Source organism: Myxocyprinus asiaticus, chromosome 36 (genome assembly GCF_019703515.2).
Source record: "Myxocyprinus asiaticus isolate MX2 ecotype Aquarium Trade chromosome 36, UBuf_Myxa_2, whole genome shotgun sequence".
NCBI classification, from domain to species: domain Eukaryota; kingdom Metazoa; phylum Chordata; class Actinopteri; order Cypriniformes; family Catostomidae; genus Myxocyprinus; species Myxocyprinus asiaticus.
In genome coordinates this window covers 23,633,930-23,650,074 of record NC_059379.1, presented here as the reverse complement: position 1 = coordinate 23,650,074, position 16,145 = coordinate 23,633,930, and the positions used below count along the sequence as shown (strand labels likewise).

At 37.9% G+C, this 16,145-nt stretch overlaps 1 protein-coding gene across 3 annotated transcripts in view; it reads right to left on the bottom strand.

Annotated features, from left to right (window-relative positions):
* Nucleotides 1-16,145, bottom strand: part of LOC127427233 (rho GTPase-activating protein 17-like) — a 33,020-nt gene that overhangs the window by 7,323 nt on the left and 9,552 nt on the right. For all 3 annotated transcript variants that reach the window (XM_051674698.1, XM_051674700.1, XM_051674699.1), the window contains exons 2-14: nucleotides 16,069-16,108; nucleotides 9,897-10,001; nucleotides 9,697-9,773; nucleotides 9,399-9,510; nucleotides 6,922-6,998; nucleotides 6,720-6,837; nucleotides 5,199-5,267; nucleotides 4,973-5,054; nucleotides 3,969-4,096; nucleotides 797-908; nucleotides 631-712; nucleotides 465-545; nucleotides 203-316 (exon numbers count right to left, since the gene is read on the bottom strand). In XM_051674698.1, the coding sequence (XP_051530658.1) occupies nucleotides 203-316; nucleotides 465-545; nucleotides 631-712; nucleotides 797-908; nucleotides 3,969-4,096; nucleotides 4,973-5,054; nucleotides 5,199-5,267; nucleotides 6,720-6,837; nucleotides 6,922-6,998; nucleotides 9,399-9,510; nucleotides 9,697-9,773; nucleotides 9,897-10,001; nucleotides 16,069-16,108 (1,197 nt within the window). The remainder of the gene's footprint in view (nucleotides 1-202; nucleotides 317-464; nucleotides 546-630; nucleotides 713-796; nucleotides 909-3,968; nucleotides 4,097-4,972; nucleotides 5,055-5,198; nucleotides 5,268-6,719; nucleotides 6,838-6,921; nucleotides 6,999-9,398; nucleotides 9,511-9,696; nucleotides 9,774-9,896; nucleotides 10,002-16,068; nucleotides 16,109-16,145) is intronic.

Sequence of the window (16,145 nt, the reverse complement as noted above, 5' to 3'; positions counted from 1 at the left end):
ATGCTGCTTAACATCTCCTTTTGTGTTCCATGGAGGAAAGCAAGTCATATGAGTTTGGAAAAACATGGTCAAGTAAATGACAGGAATTACATTTTGAGAGAACTACCCCTTTAACTCAAAGCAACAGCAGAATTATTGGTTAAGAGCTGTCAGTTAATTGTTGCATTAATCGCCAGTTAGTTGCAGCAACTTATATTCTCACCCCTCAGTTTTGGCCCACAGTAGATTGGGTCCAAGGACAATGGCAATGTTGCTGGGGGTCATCTTGTTAATGTCACTCTCCTGTGCGAGCTTAGCAAGGAACTTAATAAGGTATCTGCAAAACAAAGCAAATAACACTGCTATTCATAAAGGGAAAGTAAAAAACAATATTATTTAAAACACCAACTGGAACTACTTTGTAGTTGTAGTGAAAGACCAGCTTTTCCAACTAAACTTTACATTTAGATGTTGCTGAAACCTACCTGAAGTTTGCCTTGTTGTTTTTTGGCAACTGATCACAGGTAACCCACAAAGCTTGTAATCGTTTGTCTGGGTCAGGGACACTTAAATATAAAAGCACAGTAATTACCAACACAAAAATTTAATAATTCCTTTGAACCTTTATGTATAGTCCTGCAAGATACTTACTTGGATACCTGTATCCACTCATCATACAGATGGTAAGTCATCAAAGGTTCGGGCAGTTCTCTTAAGTACGACTTTAATGCCCCTTAAAGCAGAAAAGAATCATTTCAAATTAACAAGGTGTAGTGACATGGAATATTACAGATACACACAATAAATCAGACTGTACCAGCAACAGCATGCGGGTCAGAATAGAACTCCTCCAGCTGTGAGGTGGAGCAATCCAGTGCTGCCTTCAGCTTCTTCAGTTTAGAGGCTCCAGCAGCTATTCTGAAAAGACCCTGGAAAACAGGGGAATTAAAGTTAAGAAAGGTAGAGGTAGTAACATGCTAGTTATGACAGCATCTTAACCCTCCTATTGATTTAAGAAAATTTCCCCTATGATCTGTCTTGTGACCCAAAATGTAATGTACAAATACTATATAATACTACATAATATTAATAGGGCTGTCAATCAATTAAAATCAAATCAAATTAATTACATGATATACCAATTATTTAAATCACAATGAATCACATATATCAATGTTTACTGAGAAAGGCCCCTAAAATAAAGATCATTTAGTCATTATCAAATTTAGGGCTGTCAATCCATATAAAAAAAAAAAACCAAACAAATTAATTACATGTCGATTAATTAATTGAATTAAATGCATATAAACGCATATATCAATGTTTACTGAGAAAGGCCCCCAAATAAAGATAATTCATTTAAATAATGCATAATAATTTGAATATTTATAAATATAATATGTAGGGCGTATGATAAATATATAATATGGATTGAAATTCAGTTTTAAATAAATTGCATTATTGTGACAGAAGAATAAGCATTGATAGATGATACAAAAAGTAGCTTAAGAACTCAACATATTGTTTGTTTTATTCTCAAAACATTGAACAAGCCTACAGTTGACAGCAATCTGTTTTGTATTGAGGTCGTCAGTGTGTCCAGTTCTCAAAGTATGCGTTCTTGCGTTCCATCTGCGCTATTTTTAATTGTCACTCTGTGTACATGTGCATGACTCAGACAGACGCGCTTGCAGCATCTCACTGGTATTCAACGTCATAAATGCCACATTTTAGGATGCTGTGTCAAGTTAAAAGAAGTCAAACTTTGAGTATCTCAAGATTTCTGTACTCTGTTGTGCTTCTTCTTAAGTGAGCAGTTCTCATTCTGTGGCTGCGCTGTTTGTGATATTTGTTGAGGCGCGCTGCCACCTATTGATGCGGCTAGTAAAAGCAGATGCACAGTACAGTGCAACAACATTTGTCTTAAGATGGTTATTTATATCTTCAGCTTTAGTGTGTCAATAGGAAATATAAATGTTAGACTCTCAAACATTACTTTTGCAAATAGAAAAGATTAGAATAGAAAAACAGGGAGCCCTGCAACAAATGTCATTGTCCCCACAAAGCCCCCCACTGAACATCGAGTTAGTTTGAGATTACATAAAGAGACAGAAGCAATTGAGACAGCCGAAATAGATAGAAGAACTGTGGTGAATTCTCCAAGAAGCTTGGAACATCCTATCTGCCAACAACCAAGAAAAACTGTGTCCAGGTGTACCTATGAGAATTGGTGCTGTTTTAAAGGCAAAGGTGGTAACACCAAATATTGATTTAGATTTTTTATGTTTACTGAACTTTGTATGACATTAAGTGATAAATGAAAACTATTTATGTCATTATTTTTGAAGACATCCTCACTATGCAACATTTTTCACAAGTGTCTAAAACTTTTGCACAGTACTGTACTTCAAGCTTGAATTGCTCATATGGTAGGAAAATCGTTCTTTAATTTACATACGTGTCTGATATGATTAATTGTGTTAATTTGTTTTAATACGTTATTTTTTATTTAATTAATTGCACTAAATTAACACGTTGAAATCTCATATTGCCTCATGTTTCTAGGGCACAGTAATGTTTTGACAAAAGTTCATGTTAAGGCACATATTACTTTAAATTGGGCGGTTGAGTGGATGGTACTTTCTCAGTGTGCAGTGGGGTTTGGGAACATTGCAAGTTCTTGAGCAGGAGTTTCCATTTCATTCACGTGTGCTGAAGTACTTGGCGATCTGGTGCTTTAATGTGTTATTTTGAATGGTATGATGAGTGCTCATTGGCTGTTATCAGAGGTGTTGTGTGACAGCTGTAATGTTCTCTTGTGCACACAGAGGTGCGCTTTACTCGCTCCTTTCCAGTCGAATCGCAAAAAAATATGCAAACACATGTGCAGTCTCGGTTTATTAAAATCAAAAGCTACAAATGGGTGGATTCGTGCATGTGCATGTGCGAGAATCTTGACATGAGACAGTTACCTTCTAGACACGGCCCAGGTGGGCGAAGCACAACAGAACACAGGAATCTTGAGACGCAAGTTTCCACTTCTTTTAGCTTGACACAGCATCCTAAAAAATCCTACGCCGTTATTGATGCTGAATACCAGTGAAACGCCCCAAACGCGTCCATCTGAGTCACGCACATGTACATAGAGCAACAATAAAAATAGCGCAGATTGAATGCAAAAATGCGTAATGTGAGAACTGGACACATTGATGAACTCGATGCAAAATAGATTGCTGTCAACTGTAGGCTTGTTCAATGATATGAGAATAAAACAAACAATATCTTGAGTTCTTAAGCCCCTTATTCATCTGCCACAATAATGCAATTTATTTCAAACTGAATTATATCCGTATAATCCGTATTATATACAGTATTTATTATAGACGCTACATAGTATATTTATAAATATTTCAATTATTATGCATTTAAAATTAATTATTTTTATTTGGGGGCCTCTCTCAGCAAATGCGATTAATTGTGATTAATTAATTGCCATCCAATTAATTAGAATAAAAACAATTATCAATTGACAGCCCTAGTTTTAACTAATTTACTAGATTATGAAGGTACACATGTGAGCATGCACTTTTTTTTCTGTTCTGGAGCCAGGTCATTTTTGACCCATTAAAATCTGAATGCAGTACTGAACATGGCCATATGTTTTGAGAGACCTGCCAATACACTGTGGACACTGAAGTTGAATAATACTTGTACTGTGACTCAAGAAACACTTGCCAATCTTAATTATACAACAGTTAGTTCCAGTTCTGTTATCTGATTGGACAAGCAGCGTTCCAAGAGTGCAAAAATGTAGTATAACAGCACTGGGACGCTTCACTGTTTGAATCACTCCATGAAAACGTGTGAAAATACATGTATTGTGCACGTTAGTGTAATCTCTGTCTTGATTGGACAAGATTACTGTGACAGATCCACAATGCAGTGTTTGATATGTATGATTGATGCAGTAGTGCTCCATGTTGTCATACCTCCTCTTTCATTCCAGTCTCCAGTAGCATCATGACACAGGCCTCTATTGGGAGTGCTATCTCTCTGCTACTCCGCTTCAGGTGCTCTTCCAAGGCTGTTCCAAATGCTGGTTTCTCAGTCCATGAATCTGTTGGGAGGACATAAATGACTTCTTTGAATATACAGTACACATACTAATTACATACACATTGCATTGCACTAGTACAATATGGAAATTATGGAAAGTAAACTGCATTAGAATGGAGCATTCATCAATGGTTCATCTGCTTTCTAGACTATCTCAATATTTAGGTCAATCTTTAGGCATCTCACCATTCGATGTAGAGAGACACAATCCGATTTCCAATGCATCTTTATTTTTTTTTTATTAAATACTCTGGATAAAATCAATACTAAAATATGTCTGCTCTGACCTCCAATATTCAATATGTGTATATAATAATCACAGGCAGCTTTGAGGTTTTCTTTCTGTTTGCATGAAATGCTGCAATGCCACATCTTGTTTTTGGTGGCTGTGCATGAGAATAACCCACTTTCAAGCAGAATTATTCATTATTATTTTTATAATTTTGAATTTTTGTGGATTGATCCTAAAATGTTTCAGAAAGGATTGTGATGAATCAGTGAATATCCCCACCCCCCGTTCTATTTCAAGCTGTTTACATTTTCTTCTCTTTTCCTACTGTTCTTTCTGACAAGGCAGATGAACCAGGTGGGTGAAATGTGAAAAATATTACTCATGGGCCACATGCTGGGCCATCAAGTCTGTCTGCCTCACGTGTGCTTACAGAAAATCCTCATAACAACAATTTATGCCACTCAAGTGCTAGATTTACGGGCACAAATGAGAACACAAACAATGAAGTGCCTTCAAGGATGGCACGGAAAATCACTGGAACAGACTGTCACCCTAGATTCACTCCATTCCTGCTTGTTCCCATGAAAGACATTAGTCATCACACAGCAATAAAACCACAAGAGTGATCACAAACTGTGCCGTCACCTTGTTGAGCTTGAATGGTTGGCAGGACACTCTCGAGCAAGGTGAGAGATTTTCGGTGGTAATCCGCTTGTGCCTCTAATAACTGAGAACAGAGCAGACATTGAGGAAGGAGAGACGCACAGGAGAATGAACAATGGGCAGAACAAACATGGAAATGAACAGAAATAAACATAGCAACAGAGTAATTATCGAACCCTATGAAAGATATAAACAAAAAGGTTCATACCATGACATAGTAGCAGGCGTAGTCCGCCTCCTTTGAGAAGAAATTGTACATGTCTGCTGAAAGTTGATCCTGAAAAGAGATGATTGGATTTATTAGATTCAATACTACAAATTTAAGAGTCTGTTGTGACTCAAACGCTGTGGTTTGCCACACTTTACATTTATGCCATATTTGCAAGATGCTTAACAAAAGCTACTTACAGTGCATTCAAGCTATACTGTACATTTTATCAGCACATTTGCTCCCTGGGAATCAAATCCGGGACCTTGGTGTTGCATGCTTTATCAAAGCTAAAGGAACACACGTTGAGCGTTGCAGGTGACGACATGTCTCCACTAACCAAAAATGACTATTCACTTGGAAAGAATTAAAAATTATTTATAACTACAACACTGAGCCTGTGTACATGCACACCAATACGCTGATAACTCCCAAAAATCAGCTTATTTAAAAAAATCTGACGAAGCAAGAAAACCACGTTTACATGAGATTTGAAATAATCATGTTTTCTCTGCTTTTGATGTCAAACCATGAAGAGGCATGCACACAAAACTTGCATCCATTGGATAAGCTGGTAAGAACACCGGTTAAGGAGTTTACAAGCAATGCGAAATTGAGGTAATGGGCAATAATCTACCTGTATTGACCGGTTTATTCTTAAACTGTTTATGACCTTGCTCTGATAAATGAAAGCTGTTTATTGCGTTTAAATGACCACAAGCTGCCAACTTATTAAAGGAATAGTTAAAAAGTTTCCAAAGGGTTTAGTGTGGAATTTGTAGTTACAGCCATTTTCTCATTTACATAACGCAGTCAATTTAAGATGGACTTCAAAGAAACTTGATTAATTAATCTTACAGTCAATATCCTTCAGTTTTAAACATTGCCCACCAACAATGACTCAGTTTACTCAATTACTGCATGACTTGTATTACACATAGATAACCGATATTGGTATTATATTCATGTTGTTTAGCCAGAGGTGAACTGGCTCCCCCAGCTAAGCCTTGTTTCTCACAAGGTTTTTTTTCTCCATTAACTAACATCTTATGGAGTTTTGGGTTCTTTGCCACAGTCACCTTTGGCTTGCTCACTGAGGGCCTAAAGACAAATAACAGCTCAATGAGGACTTTAAGACATTACAGATATTGCAGCATCATTTTCTGTAAAGCTGCACCAAACGTGTGTTGTGAAAAATTCTATACAAATAAAAAAATTACTCTACTCGACATTCCATTTTCTCTGAATCTGAGCTTAGTTGAGCCACACCTGTCTGTCACAAGACTGATCATATAGTTTAAGAGACCTGATTTTGGTGTGGTTACTGTTTTGCCATTACAGTATTGTGTAAATTACAGCTTGTGGGTGGTTTAATGCCAAGTCAGATAAACAAAACAAAGACTGAAAATTATGTGGAGTATTATACACCCATTTGTTGGTGTAAAATCTATAGCTAAGCAGCTCATGATGGTAAAAGAATGAAGGCACCAGGCACATATAGTCTTGTTTGGCCATCAGTACCTTGCACAGTTCCATTTTGTTCATAGCCTCATCAACCTCCTCTTTTAGTGAGTCTGCTTTGGCTGTCAGTGCTTGTGTGTTTGTTCCTGAGATTATCGACTTGGTCGCCTGCAACCACCTGAGAAGAGACGTTTTCAGTTGTAAAATTGGTAAATCTAGAGTTACAATATAATGGAACTGAGATATATGTCAGAAATTTCACCTTGCTCGGGCAGAGTCATAGTCCAGCACCAGCTTGGCTAACTGCCTCCTCTGTTTCAGGATGTTAGGAATGTCCACCTGGAATAATAATATGATATATCTGTATTTAAAGAAATTCCTGTGCTGAGATAGTCTCCAGAGGCAGTGTACTGAGAGGTGAATTAACTGAAGAGCTGCACCAAATTTAGGGCCAATCAGAGGCCCTGATTTACTAAATGTTTCTGTGTATAAAACAAATGCAAACTTAATAGCATGCCCAAAAAAGGTCAGAGCTCATCTACTAACGTAGTCTTCTAAGGATTGCATCTTTCAGATGGAAAAAATAGCACCTCTTGGCAATTTTTTAGTGTTTCCCTGAAATTAATATGCGATTTAGAGGTGTGCCTCCAAATTAAAGGCAGATGTCGATGCCAAAGAATCAGATTGCACCCGCAAAGTGATTTATCAAGCCTGAAAGCCATTTCAGAAATGGAAATTGCAAAAGAAAATTAGTACGAATGAAAGGCAGGTATTAATTTGATTCATCGTGTGCATCATGCTGTCATTGTGCAAAAAAATAAATAAAACAGAGACTTTGAGAATGGATACAGTACATAGAACAAAAACTGTTTTATTTGGTTATTTTTGAACTCGATATCACAGCTGATATCATACTGATGATTATATAACTCCTACAGGTATATTTCAATTTCTTAGATTAAAAAAGCCTACATTTTATCACCAAATTATGTTGTAATTTAATTTTTTAAACATTGTTTTTAAAGGAGCAATATATAACATTGATATCAAGTGTTTAAAATGGGTACTGCAGTCCAAATTCAAATTATTGGAGAGTGGTCTCCCTCGCCCCCTCCTCCCCAGACTCGAAGCTCACGCGGGTTGCCAGGTTGAGGACACGCAACAGGAATGAGCAAACTGACAATGACGAGCCTTACACTGTAAGCTGATCAGCTAATGTATATGTTTGCAATGTTTTTATTGTTTGCAAATTATAAACCAGCTCATGTGGATTTTTTTATAACTCTGTCAATGTTAGCTAGATGTATTGCTGGCTTCCATGGCTGCAGCGCGCTGTGTTTGCCCGCTAACTTGTGTCAAATCTGACAACCCGGGTTGTCGAAATACTATTGGGAAATGGGAAATGGGCAGTGGGCAGGATCACACAGGCCAAAACACAAACAGAATTTCCTGCCTGGAACTGACATTTCAATGTAGAATATACTTGCTGTAGCACTGTTTTCGGAGAAGCCAGTATTTCAACTTAACATGTTTCCTAAATCTCTGATAACATATTATGATAATTTAATGCATTAGTACAGTAAATATATTACATATTGCACCTTTAACTGGTGAAATATTGGGAAATATTTGTGGTGGTTCTCTACAGTGCCCGACTGAAGTGGACCAGCCTGTGTGCACCATTACACCAAGCAGGTGCGTCTGGCTCCCGCGAAGTGAGCAGCGAGCACTGGTTCTCTCCCATGCAGCCTCTGTGTCACTCTCGAGCCAAACTTTAACATGGTCACAATATTTACAGTTTGAAATTCAGATTTCGTTTTAGTATACATCAATGGTGCAATGACTTCAAGTGTATATATATTTTTATATTTTTTACTGTGTGAATTATGAGTCAAAGAGAAAAGTATCATACACGGGTATTGTCATCAACTACCCTTACATTTGCTAAATAGCAGGGATTTTATAAGGATATTGTATAACACTGTCCAAATAAATATAATTATGAATAAATGCCATATTATACTGAATAAAAATAAAATACCATTATTTAGCATTTACCGTACAGTAAGTGAGAATGCATTTGGTGCAACTGGCACATGCAAAAGCCTCTTTTTGGAGGGTGTGTCTAACATATTTGCATGTGTAGCTATTTGCAAAGTTTTCCATATTAAATCACCTGCAATACACCCACGGTTACACATGCATTTTGAGAGATTGCACAAGAAAAATAGTACCTGCTATTTGGGGTCTTAGTAATCAGGGCCAATATTTCAGGGCAAAAAACGCCAGCATTTTATTCACTAACCATCCACAATCTAGTTTAACCAGGTGCTAACTGAGCTGAAATGTGCTGCACTGTGAGTTATAAAATTAAGTAATTTTTTTTCAGTGCCTACTTTCTATGCAAGTTAGCCTTATTAATATAGATTGTGCCATTTCCACAAAATTCCTTTGCCTGGTCCAATTAACATTACGCTATTACTGCCCACGGAAAGTAGACAATACACTGAATTTTATTAAAAAGAGAGGTTTGCAGGGGTTTTATTATTATTATTTATTGCAGCTTGCAATTTGAATTCAGTGCAAAACATGTGTGTGTTTGCACAGTTACCTGATTTGCATCAGTGAATCAGGTACTAAAACATCACAGACAACGCATGCAAATAAACTACGCTATCATTGGACACAATTCATGCTTAGTCATTTCCCCCAGAAGTGTTTCTGTATCCTTGTCCATACCTCTGCTAACTGATTAAGGGGGTCCAAGATGTCTTTCTCAATCTGCATCTCATGCTGCATTAGCTCAGAGGCCAGTCTGTTCTCTGCATCCCCACACATCTCCATCATTTTCCTGCACAGGAGATAAAGAACATTCTTTATGTGATGTGATCTTTACAAACTATACTGCTTTAATTGAATCTCCAATATACAACTCAGTATGATAAAATCAGCTAATCCATTATCAGTTTAAACAAAAAGAGCCACACTTAAGTGGAAATCGACACAAATCTATTTAATGTTGATGTCCTTTAATTACCCAATCAGAGACTCCTCTCCCAGCTGGTTCCCACCATCCTGCATGGCCTGTGACAGTGCTGTTAGTGGAAGCTTTTTCTGTGACAGAAACACAGGAAGAGTTTGTACAATACTATGTGCAAATCCAAGCAGATATATCAAGAGAAATAACATGTAGTGATAACTGACATGTGCAGTTTTAAGCACAGTTTATGTCCTTACATGTCTCTTCTCAGCATCAGTGCCTATTTGCCCCTGCAAACATGAGGCCATTTTTTTGTGCGTGTTGTGTGAAACGACACGCACCGACTCCATACGTCGCTCAATCTGTGCAGAACAAAATAAAACATCAATAACAACTCACAATCCATATTGAGCCAAGGCTGTGGCACTCAATGCAAAGCCAGGATGCATTCTGTCAAAAAGAAAACAGCCTTAAAAAAAATGCCTAGGACATGTTATGTAACAATACATGGGAAACCTCTATGCCATGAAATATCTTTCATAAATTCAGCTCTCTCTGTTAATAGCTTTCAGATAGCTTTAGACAAGACATTTCACTCTCAATTATTACAGCCTGTGTCTGTTTCAATTAACACATGTTGGTAGAAAGGAAATGAAAACACAACATGTCATGAGGGTGGGGTAAGATCAAGCTTGACTGATCAGTTCACACCACTCCCAGAGGAGGCATGAAAAAGATGTTACATTGCAGAAAGAAGACTCAAGTATGACTCATCTGCCCCATTCAGTGGCTAAGACTTATTTCAGTGTAGCGCATACTCAAATATGCCATAAAAATACAGACCCAGCCCTGACATTCTTTTATATATTTCAGCATCATTCTGTTAAGCTAGAAATATTAATATGCAGTACATGAAGAACAGAACAGAATAGCACAGCATTTTTAAAATTTTCAAACCTCCCTGGAGAATGATAAAAATAAACACTAAATTCAAGCAAAAATAAAAATACAAATGAATAACTTCATTGAAAGAGAACAAAAAAAATTATAACAAAGAAATATCAATGAGCAAGAGTGCTGTCGGCCGAGTGCCGCAGGTAATCACAGCCGTTCTGAAAGATGGACAATACAGCATGATTGCGAGTGTGATCCTGCTGTTATAAAACAGCTCAACGAAGAAGTAAATAAATAAGTAGGGAAAAACTAAAGAATGTCCCCAAAAACACTTGTGTAACTACGTTCTTTCGCCACAGATCAGGATCTGCAACTGAGCATGTGATTACCTGCGTCTGTTGCGACACCCAAGCAGTGATGAACTGTTAACCCTACCCACAGTTTTCCTAAGCAACCACTGGGCGCCGCCATGATGATACTAATTCCCTGTTTTCCATTTCTGGTCTCGAGACGTAATATTAAAACTACTGAAACTAGCAATCCAGATAGAGAACAGCAACCATTTAAGTGTTATTTGGAGTACAAATTAATTTCAGGCTCAACTTCATAACAGCTAAAAATAGTTAATGATATCAACGTAACTAACCTTCGCTTCCTGACACATACACACTCTTGTAGCCATATAAAAAAAAAAAGTAATCTCGACTTTGTGAAGTATACACTATACAGCCACATGTTTTTTGACAATTTTACAAATGTAAAACTTTAAACATCACATTACCCACTTAGAATATACACCGATGTGAGTGAAAACACTGGAGACTGGAAATTGAAAACAGGTGAATCATGGAACACTTCTGTGTTCAGCAGTATGGTAGTAATAAGCTCCTATCATGGAGTGATGCTGTCATACGTGATTTTAGAATCATCCTACGAGTAATTCACTCACGTTCAAGTGTTTTGTTGTCGGAGAGAAAACACAGAGGATGCCAGTTTCATTCTTGTATATTTCTTGGGGAAGTCATATTTTGACAGACACAGAAAGCATTCTCTCCTCCGCCTTGTTGAAAGTTTACGTCTTCTCCCAACTCGGAAACTCAGGTATCAGGTAGGCACCAAGAGCATGTGTGATTACTTTGTCTGTAGTGACTCTAAGATGTGATCGGCAGTAATGTTGAAGCTGTTCATTTATCTCTTTCTCAGCTGCAGTGTAGTAGTAATTCAAGCGTTCATGGAGTGAGAGACAATGCCAGATGACTGCAAAGTAGAGTTGCATGGTATACCGGTGCTACTGTAGTATCGAGATACTAAAGCTTTAAAATACAGAATTTTTTAAACAGTAGTACCGTTAATACGGTAGTACTGTAAGTTATGTTGAATGTGCGGTAGTAAATACTATTATCAGACCTATAATGTAGTCTTTTTAAGTGGCATCCCCTTCATGCTGTGCCCTTTAAGAGGGCAAAATGGTGTTTAGAATTCGACTATGCCTCCTCCCTCCCGGGTTTCGGCACCACTGTAACAGTATAAGGATGGGCAAGGAGGAGGCGGGAACCGGCTGAACAGCAAACAAACTTAATTTATATAATTAAACTTAAAACAACATAAAACATAATGACACAGACACACATGCAACGCGGCCGCATGCGTCTCACTCTCTCTCAAACCGGCATCTCTGGCCACCCCTTTATCTCGCTCTCCTGCTGATCAGCTGATTCAGCACCAGCTGTGCTCCAACATGGCCCGGCCACACCCTCCTCCTCGTCACAGCTAGTTTCTAAGAACAACTATGAAAAACTGTGTCAAGAATTAACACACTATCATGTGGTATCATGATACTGCTTGGTATTGTGATACTTTAGTTGGTATGTAGTGCATAATATGATTACGGTATCGTGACAACACTACTGCAAAGAAACTCGTGCACTGACTGACAACATAGTGTCCTTAACGTCTACTCAACTCACTCATAAAACACATAAAATACGGTTGATTGTTGCCACATCTAGCTGCTCTTACACTTCAGTTTGGAACACCACTAACACAAGCGGAGTGATACAAACAGTAAAGCGTCTCAGTGCTGATGGTCTCAGCTATCAGCACTCTTAGAACGCCTCTCGTCCAAATAGATTCGTGGACCAGAACTAACTGTTGTGTAATAGGCAACTGTATATCTCAGCTTAGATATTTTTCAGCCAGAGCTGTGCCTTAGCATGATTGAAAACAAATCCAAGTTACCATAATACCCATTTATTTCTATGGGAACATGAAGAGACCAATCAAAATTAATTTGGCTATTTTTAGAAAGAGAAACACTTTTTTGTGACTTACACAAAAATAATTCCACCAGCAGGAGTGGTGGTGGTGTAGTGGACTAATGCACTGAACTGGTAAGCGGAAGGTTGTTGGTTCAATCCCCACAGCCACCACCATTGTGTCCTTGAGCAAGACACTTAACTCCAGGTTGCTCCAGGGGGATTGTCCCTGTAATCAGGGCACTGTAAGTCGCTTTGGATAAAAGCGTCAGCCAAATGCAGAAATGTAAATGTAGCTAATTCAAGTCTATGGAATATTGTGCTGTGTGAAAGATCAGTAACACACTATTCCAGAACAGTCTGAAGGTCTGTACCAAGTTTGGTGAATGTAGCTTTAAATCTCTAGGAAAAGTTAGTTTAAAAAAAAAAAAAGGTCTCAGTTTAAGGCTTTAAAAAAAAACCTTAAGTCAAGTTTGTAAAATATCAGTATGTTGACTATGGCCATATTCACACTAATAGCCTACATTTTCATTTTGCTACATTAATACTTATCATTAGAACAGCATTTTCCTCAACCAAAACCGGTGAATTTGGAAAACGCTCTCCATAAACACATACATTAAAAAAAAAAAAAAAAACTGATGTTCAAAAAGTTACATGTTTTCAGACTTGAGCGTATTAGTGTGGATATGGCCTATGTGATGCCAACATACTGTAATAATATTGAGTAAATTAAAATAATATTTTACATTTAGGTTGTCTTTTTATTATTGACTTATTTTACCTGTAGGTTTTGTCACAGTGGGGAGGCCCACTCTCTAAGTCTTGAAAATCTCTGCTACAGAATGAACTAATGATGTGACAGATGGTGTCAACTTTTTGATGGGAGCAGGGCATGCCTGTTTTAACACGTCAGCACTGAAAAACAACCATGAAAAGAATGTCACTTCAGAACTGTGTGAACAGAGCGGTGTGACTGAATAAACAGAGAGTGATCAGAACAACAGGGGGGAAAAAAAATTTACTGGTGTTCCAAAAACAGCCCAGTTCAGGAATTCCACAGGCTGGGAGGAGAGATAGCCACCTCCTCGCACTTCTCTGCCTCCTTTACGTCATAACATTCCCCCCAAAGCAGTCCCAACACAGCTGGGTCAAGCACACATTCCGCTCAGGCGTGAGAACACCTGCATGAGAACACGGAGAGGCCCACAACCTGGCACGGGAACAAGGGGAATCACTGACTGTTATTGTCTGTTCTGTTTCTGCTGAGGGAGATCCTGTTCAAGGCGAGTTGTTTAGATTTTCTGGAGTGAGGTCTTTAAATGTTTGCCCTGTTGCCATCACAGACTAAAAACTGGCAAGCCAACACCAGACTAAACATGCACAAACAATGAGCTATAGTTTTTAAAATGGAATTTATTATACAATGTTCAGAACGGGGAAACACCACTATAATAATGATTAGTCACTGCCAAAATTGAAAACATCAGTCATGTCCGGACAAGCGATTAGAGAGACCTGGATGTGATTCAAATTGGATGGATGCCACAAAGACTTAAAGTTCACCCAAAAATGAAAATTCAGTCATCATTTACTCACCCTCATGTCGTTCCAAACTGTATGACTTTGTTATGTGGAATCCAAAAAGAGATGTTTGGCTAAATGTTAGCCTCGGTCACCATTCACTTTCCTTACATCTTTTTTTCCATACAGTGAAATCCAATGGTGACTGAGGCTAACATTCTACCTAAAGGCCAAAGCATACTTTGGTTTTTCACGTGTCACAAATTTTTTCATTAGTACAGAACGCGAGGACTGTCCACGGGCAGCCTAGTTTGTCTAGATACATGGACAGTCCACGTCATACTCAAGTATGAGCTTGCCGTTGACTGTACTAAAAGAGTATCACAAAGTAGTCGAGGTGTGCATACATCAGACCTGTCCATATGGGACAATACTTTGAAAGGCTGAGCGCTCAACCATGCACGAGATGGAACGTCACACATAAAATTTAAGTATACCCTAGCCTTGTGTGAAGTCACACAGGTTTGGAATAACATGAGGCGGAGTAAATCATGGCAAAATTTCCATTTTTTTTGGAATCTCTCATCTCTTGGGTTAAGTCAGTCATATTGAAGAAAAAAAAAAAAAAAAGGCATATTGATCAAAAACTTCCCACAAAATGCATCTGTGTGTGGCACGAATCGTATATGGCTACAAGAGTTTTTGTACTGTAGTATCCCCAAGGAAGCCATGTAATGCGGGTGTCGAGACAGCTGAGAATGGGTGATGGGACACCACTGTGATCCTCCCTGGGCATCATGCAGAGCCCAAAAAAAACCGAGCCCCACTGAGTGCCACGGGGTATGTCAGCGTAATTCTCGCTTGATATGTCCAAACATCTCTTGGAGATAATTTTAGACACAGTCAGCCAAGAGAGGGAAAAAAGCTGTCAAAAATGCTAGCGGACAAAACACTGAACCATATTCAATTTATAATATCAGACATTTACTAGCCCGGACAACATTTTCCCAGCCACCAAAAAGATTGTTTTCTAACATAATATTAAGTGTCAGAAAACACTGTTTTCTTTAAAAAGCAAATGACAAGTAATTTATAGTTTTAATTTACAATAATAACAGGAACTTTCACAGCTATAAATGTAACTCCATGACAGCTATGGACTTCTTAAACACTTAAATAGAAAAACAATATCATACTAGGCAAAACATTACTGATATGCTTTTTTCAATCCATTCTAACTGATGCCTCCAAGAATTTTGCAACTTACAAAATTTCAATAAAAGCAAAATTCTCAAAACAGTGATGTTCAAAAAGCTTCACAGAAAACCTGTTGTTTAAATTTGCAAGGCATAAAACACATGCATGTAATCTACGAACTATGAAGGCAAGATCTCTAGAACGCAAGCACTCTTTTCATAAAGTCTTGTCTCTGCATAGCCTCGTTATATCTTTTTTGCATTGTTTCCATAGCAATCATACTTTTTTCTATTTCACAGTTCTACAAAACATTTCCTAATACACAGGGGACAACTTCACGAAAAATGGAGCAAAAGCAAAGACTCAGTTGCGGGTGTGTGACAAAGAAATATCCCTTCTATTATTCATAAGAGAACATTCTTTCTAATGTGATAAAAATAAAATTTCATGGAATGTATTTGCTTTATGTCAATGACTCACTAGTTTCCCACCATTTAACACAAAATGGATTAGAGCCAAAGAACACGCACTGGAGACAGATGAAAAGGAAAGCAGTCACCTGTAACAGATCATCACTGAGGACCTCTGTTTTCTCCGCTCTGTAAAAAAAGACAACAGGTTATTAGAAAAGAAACC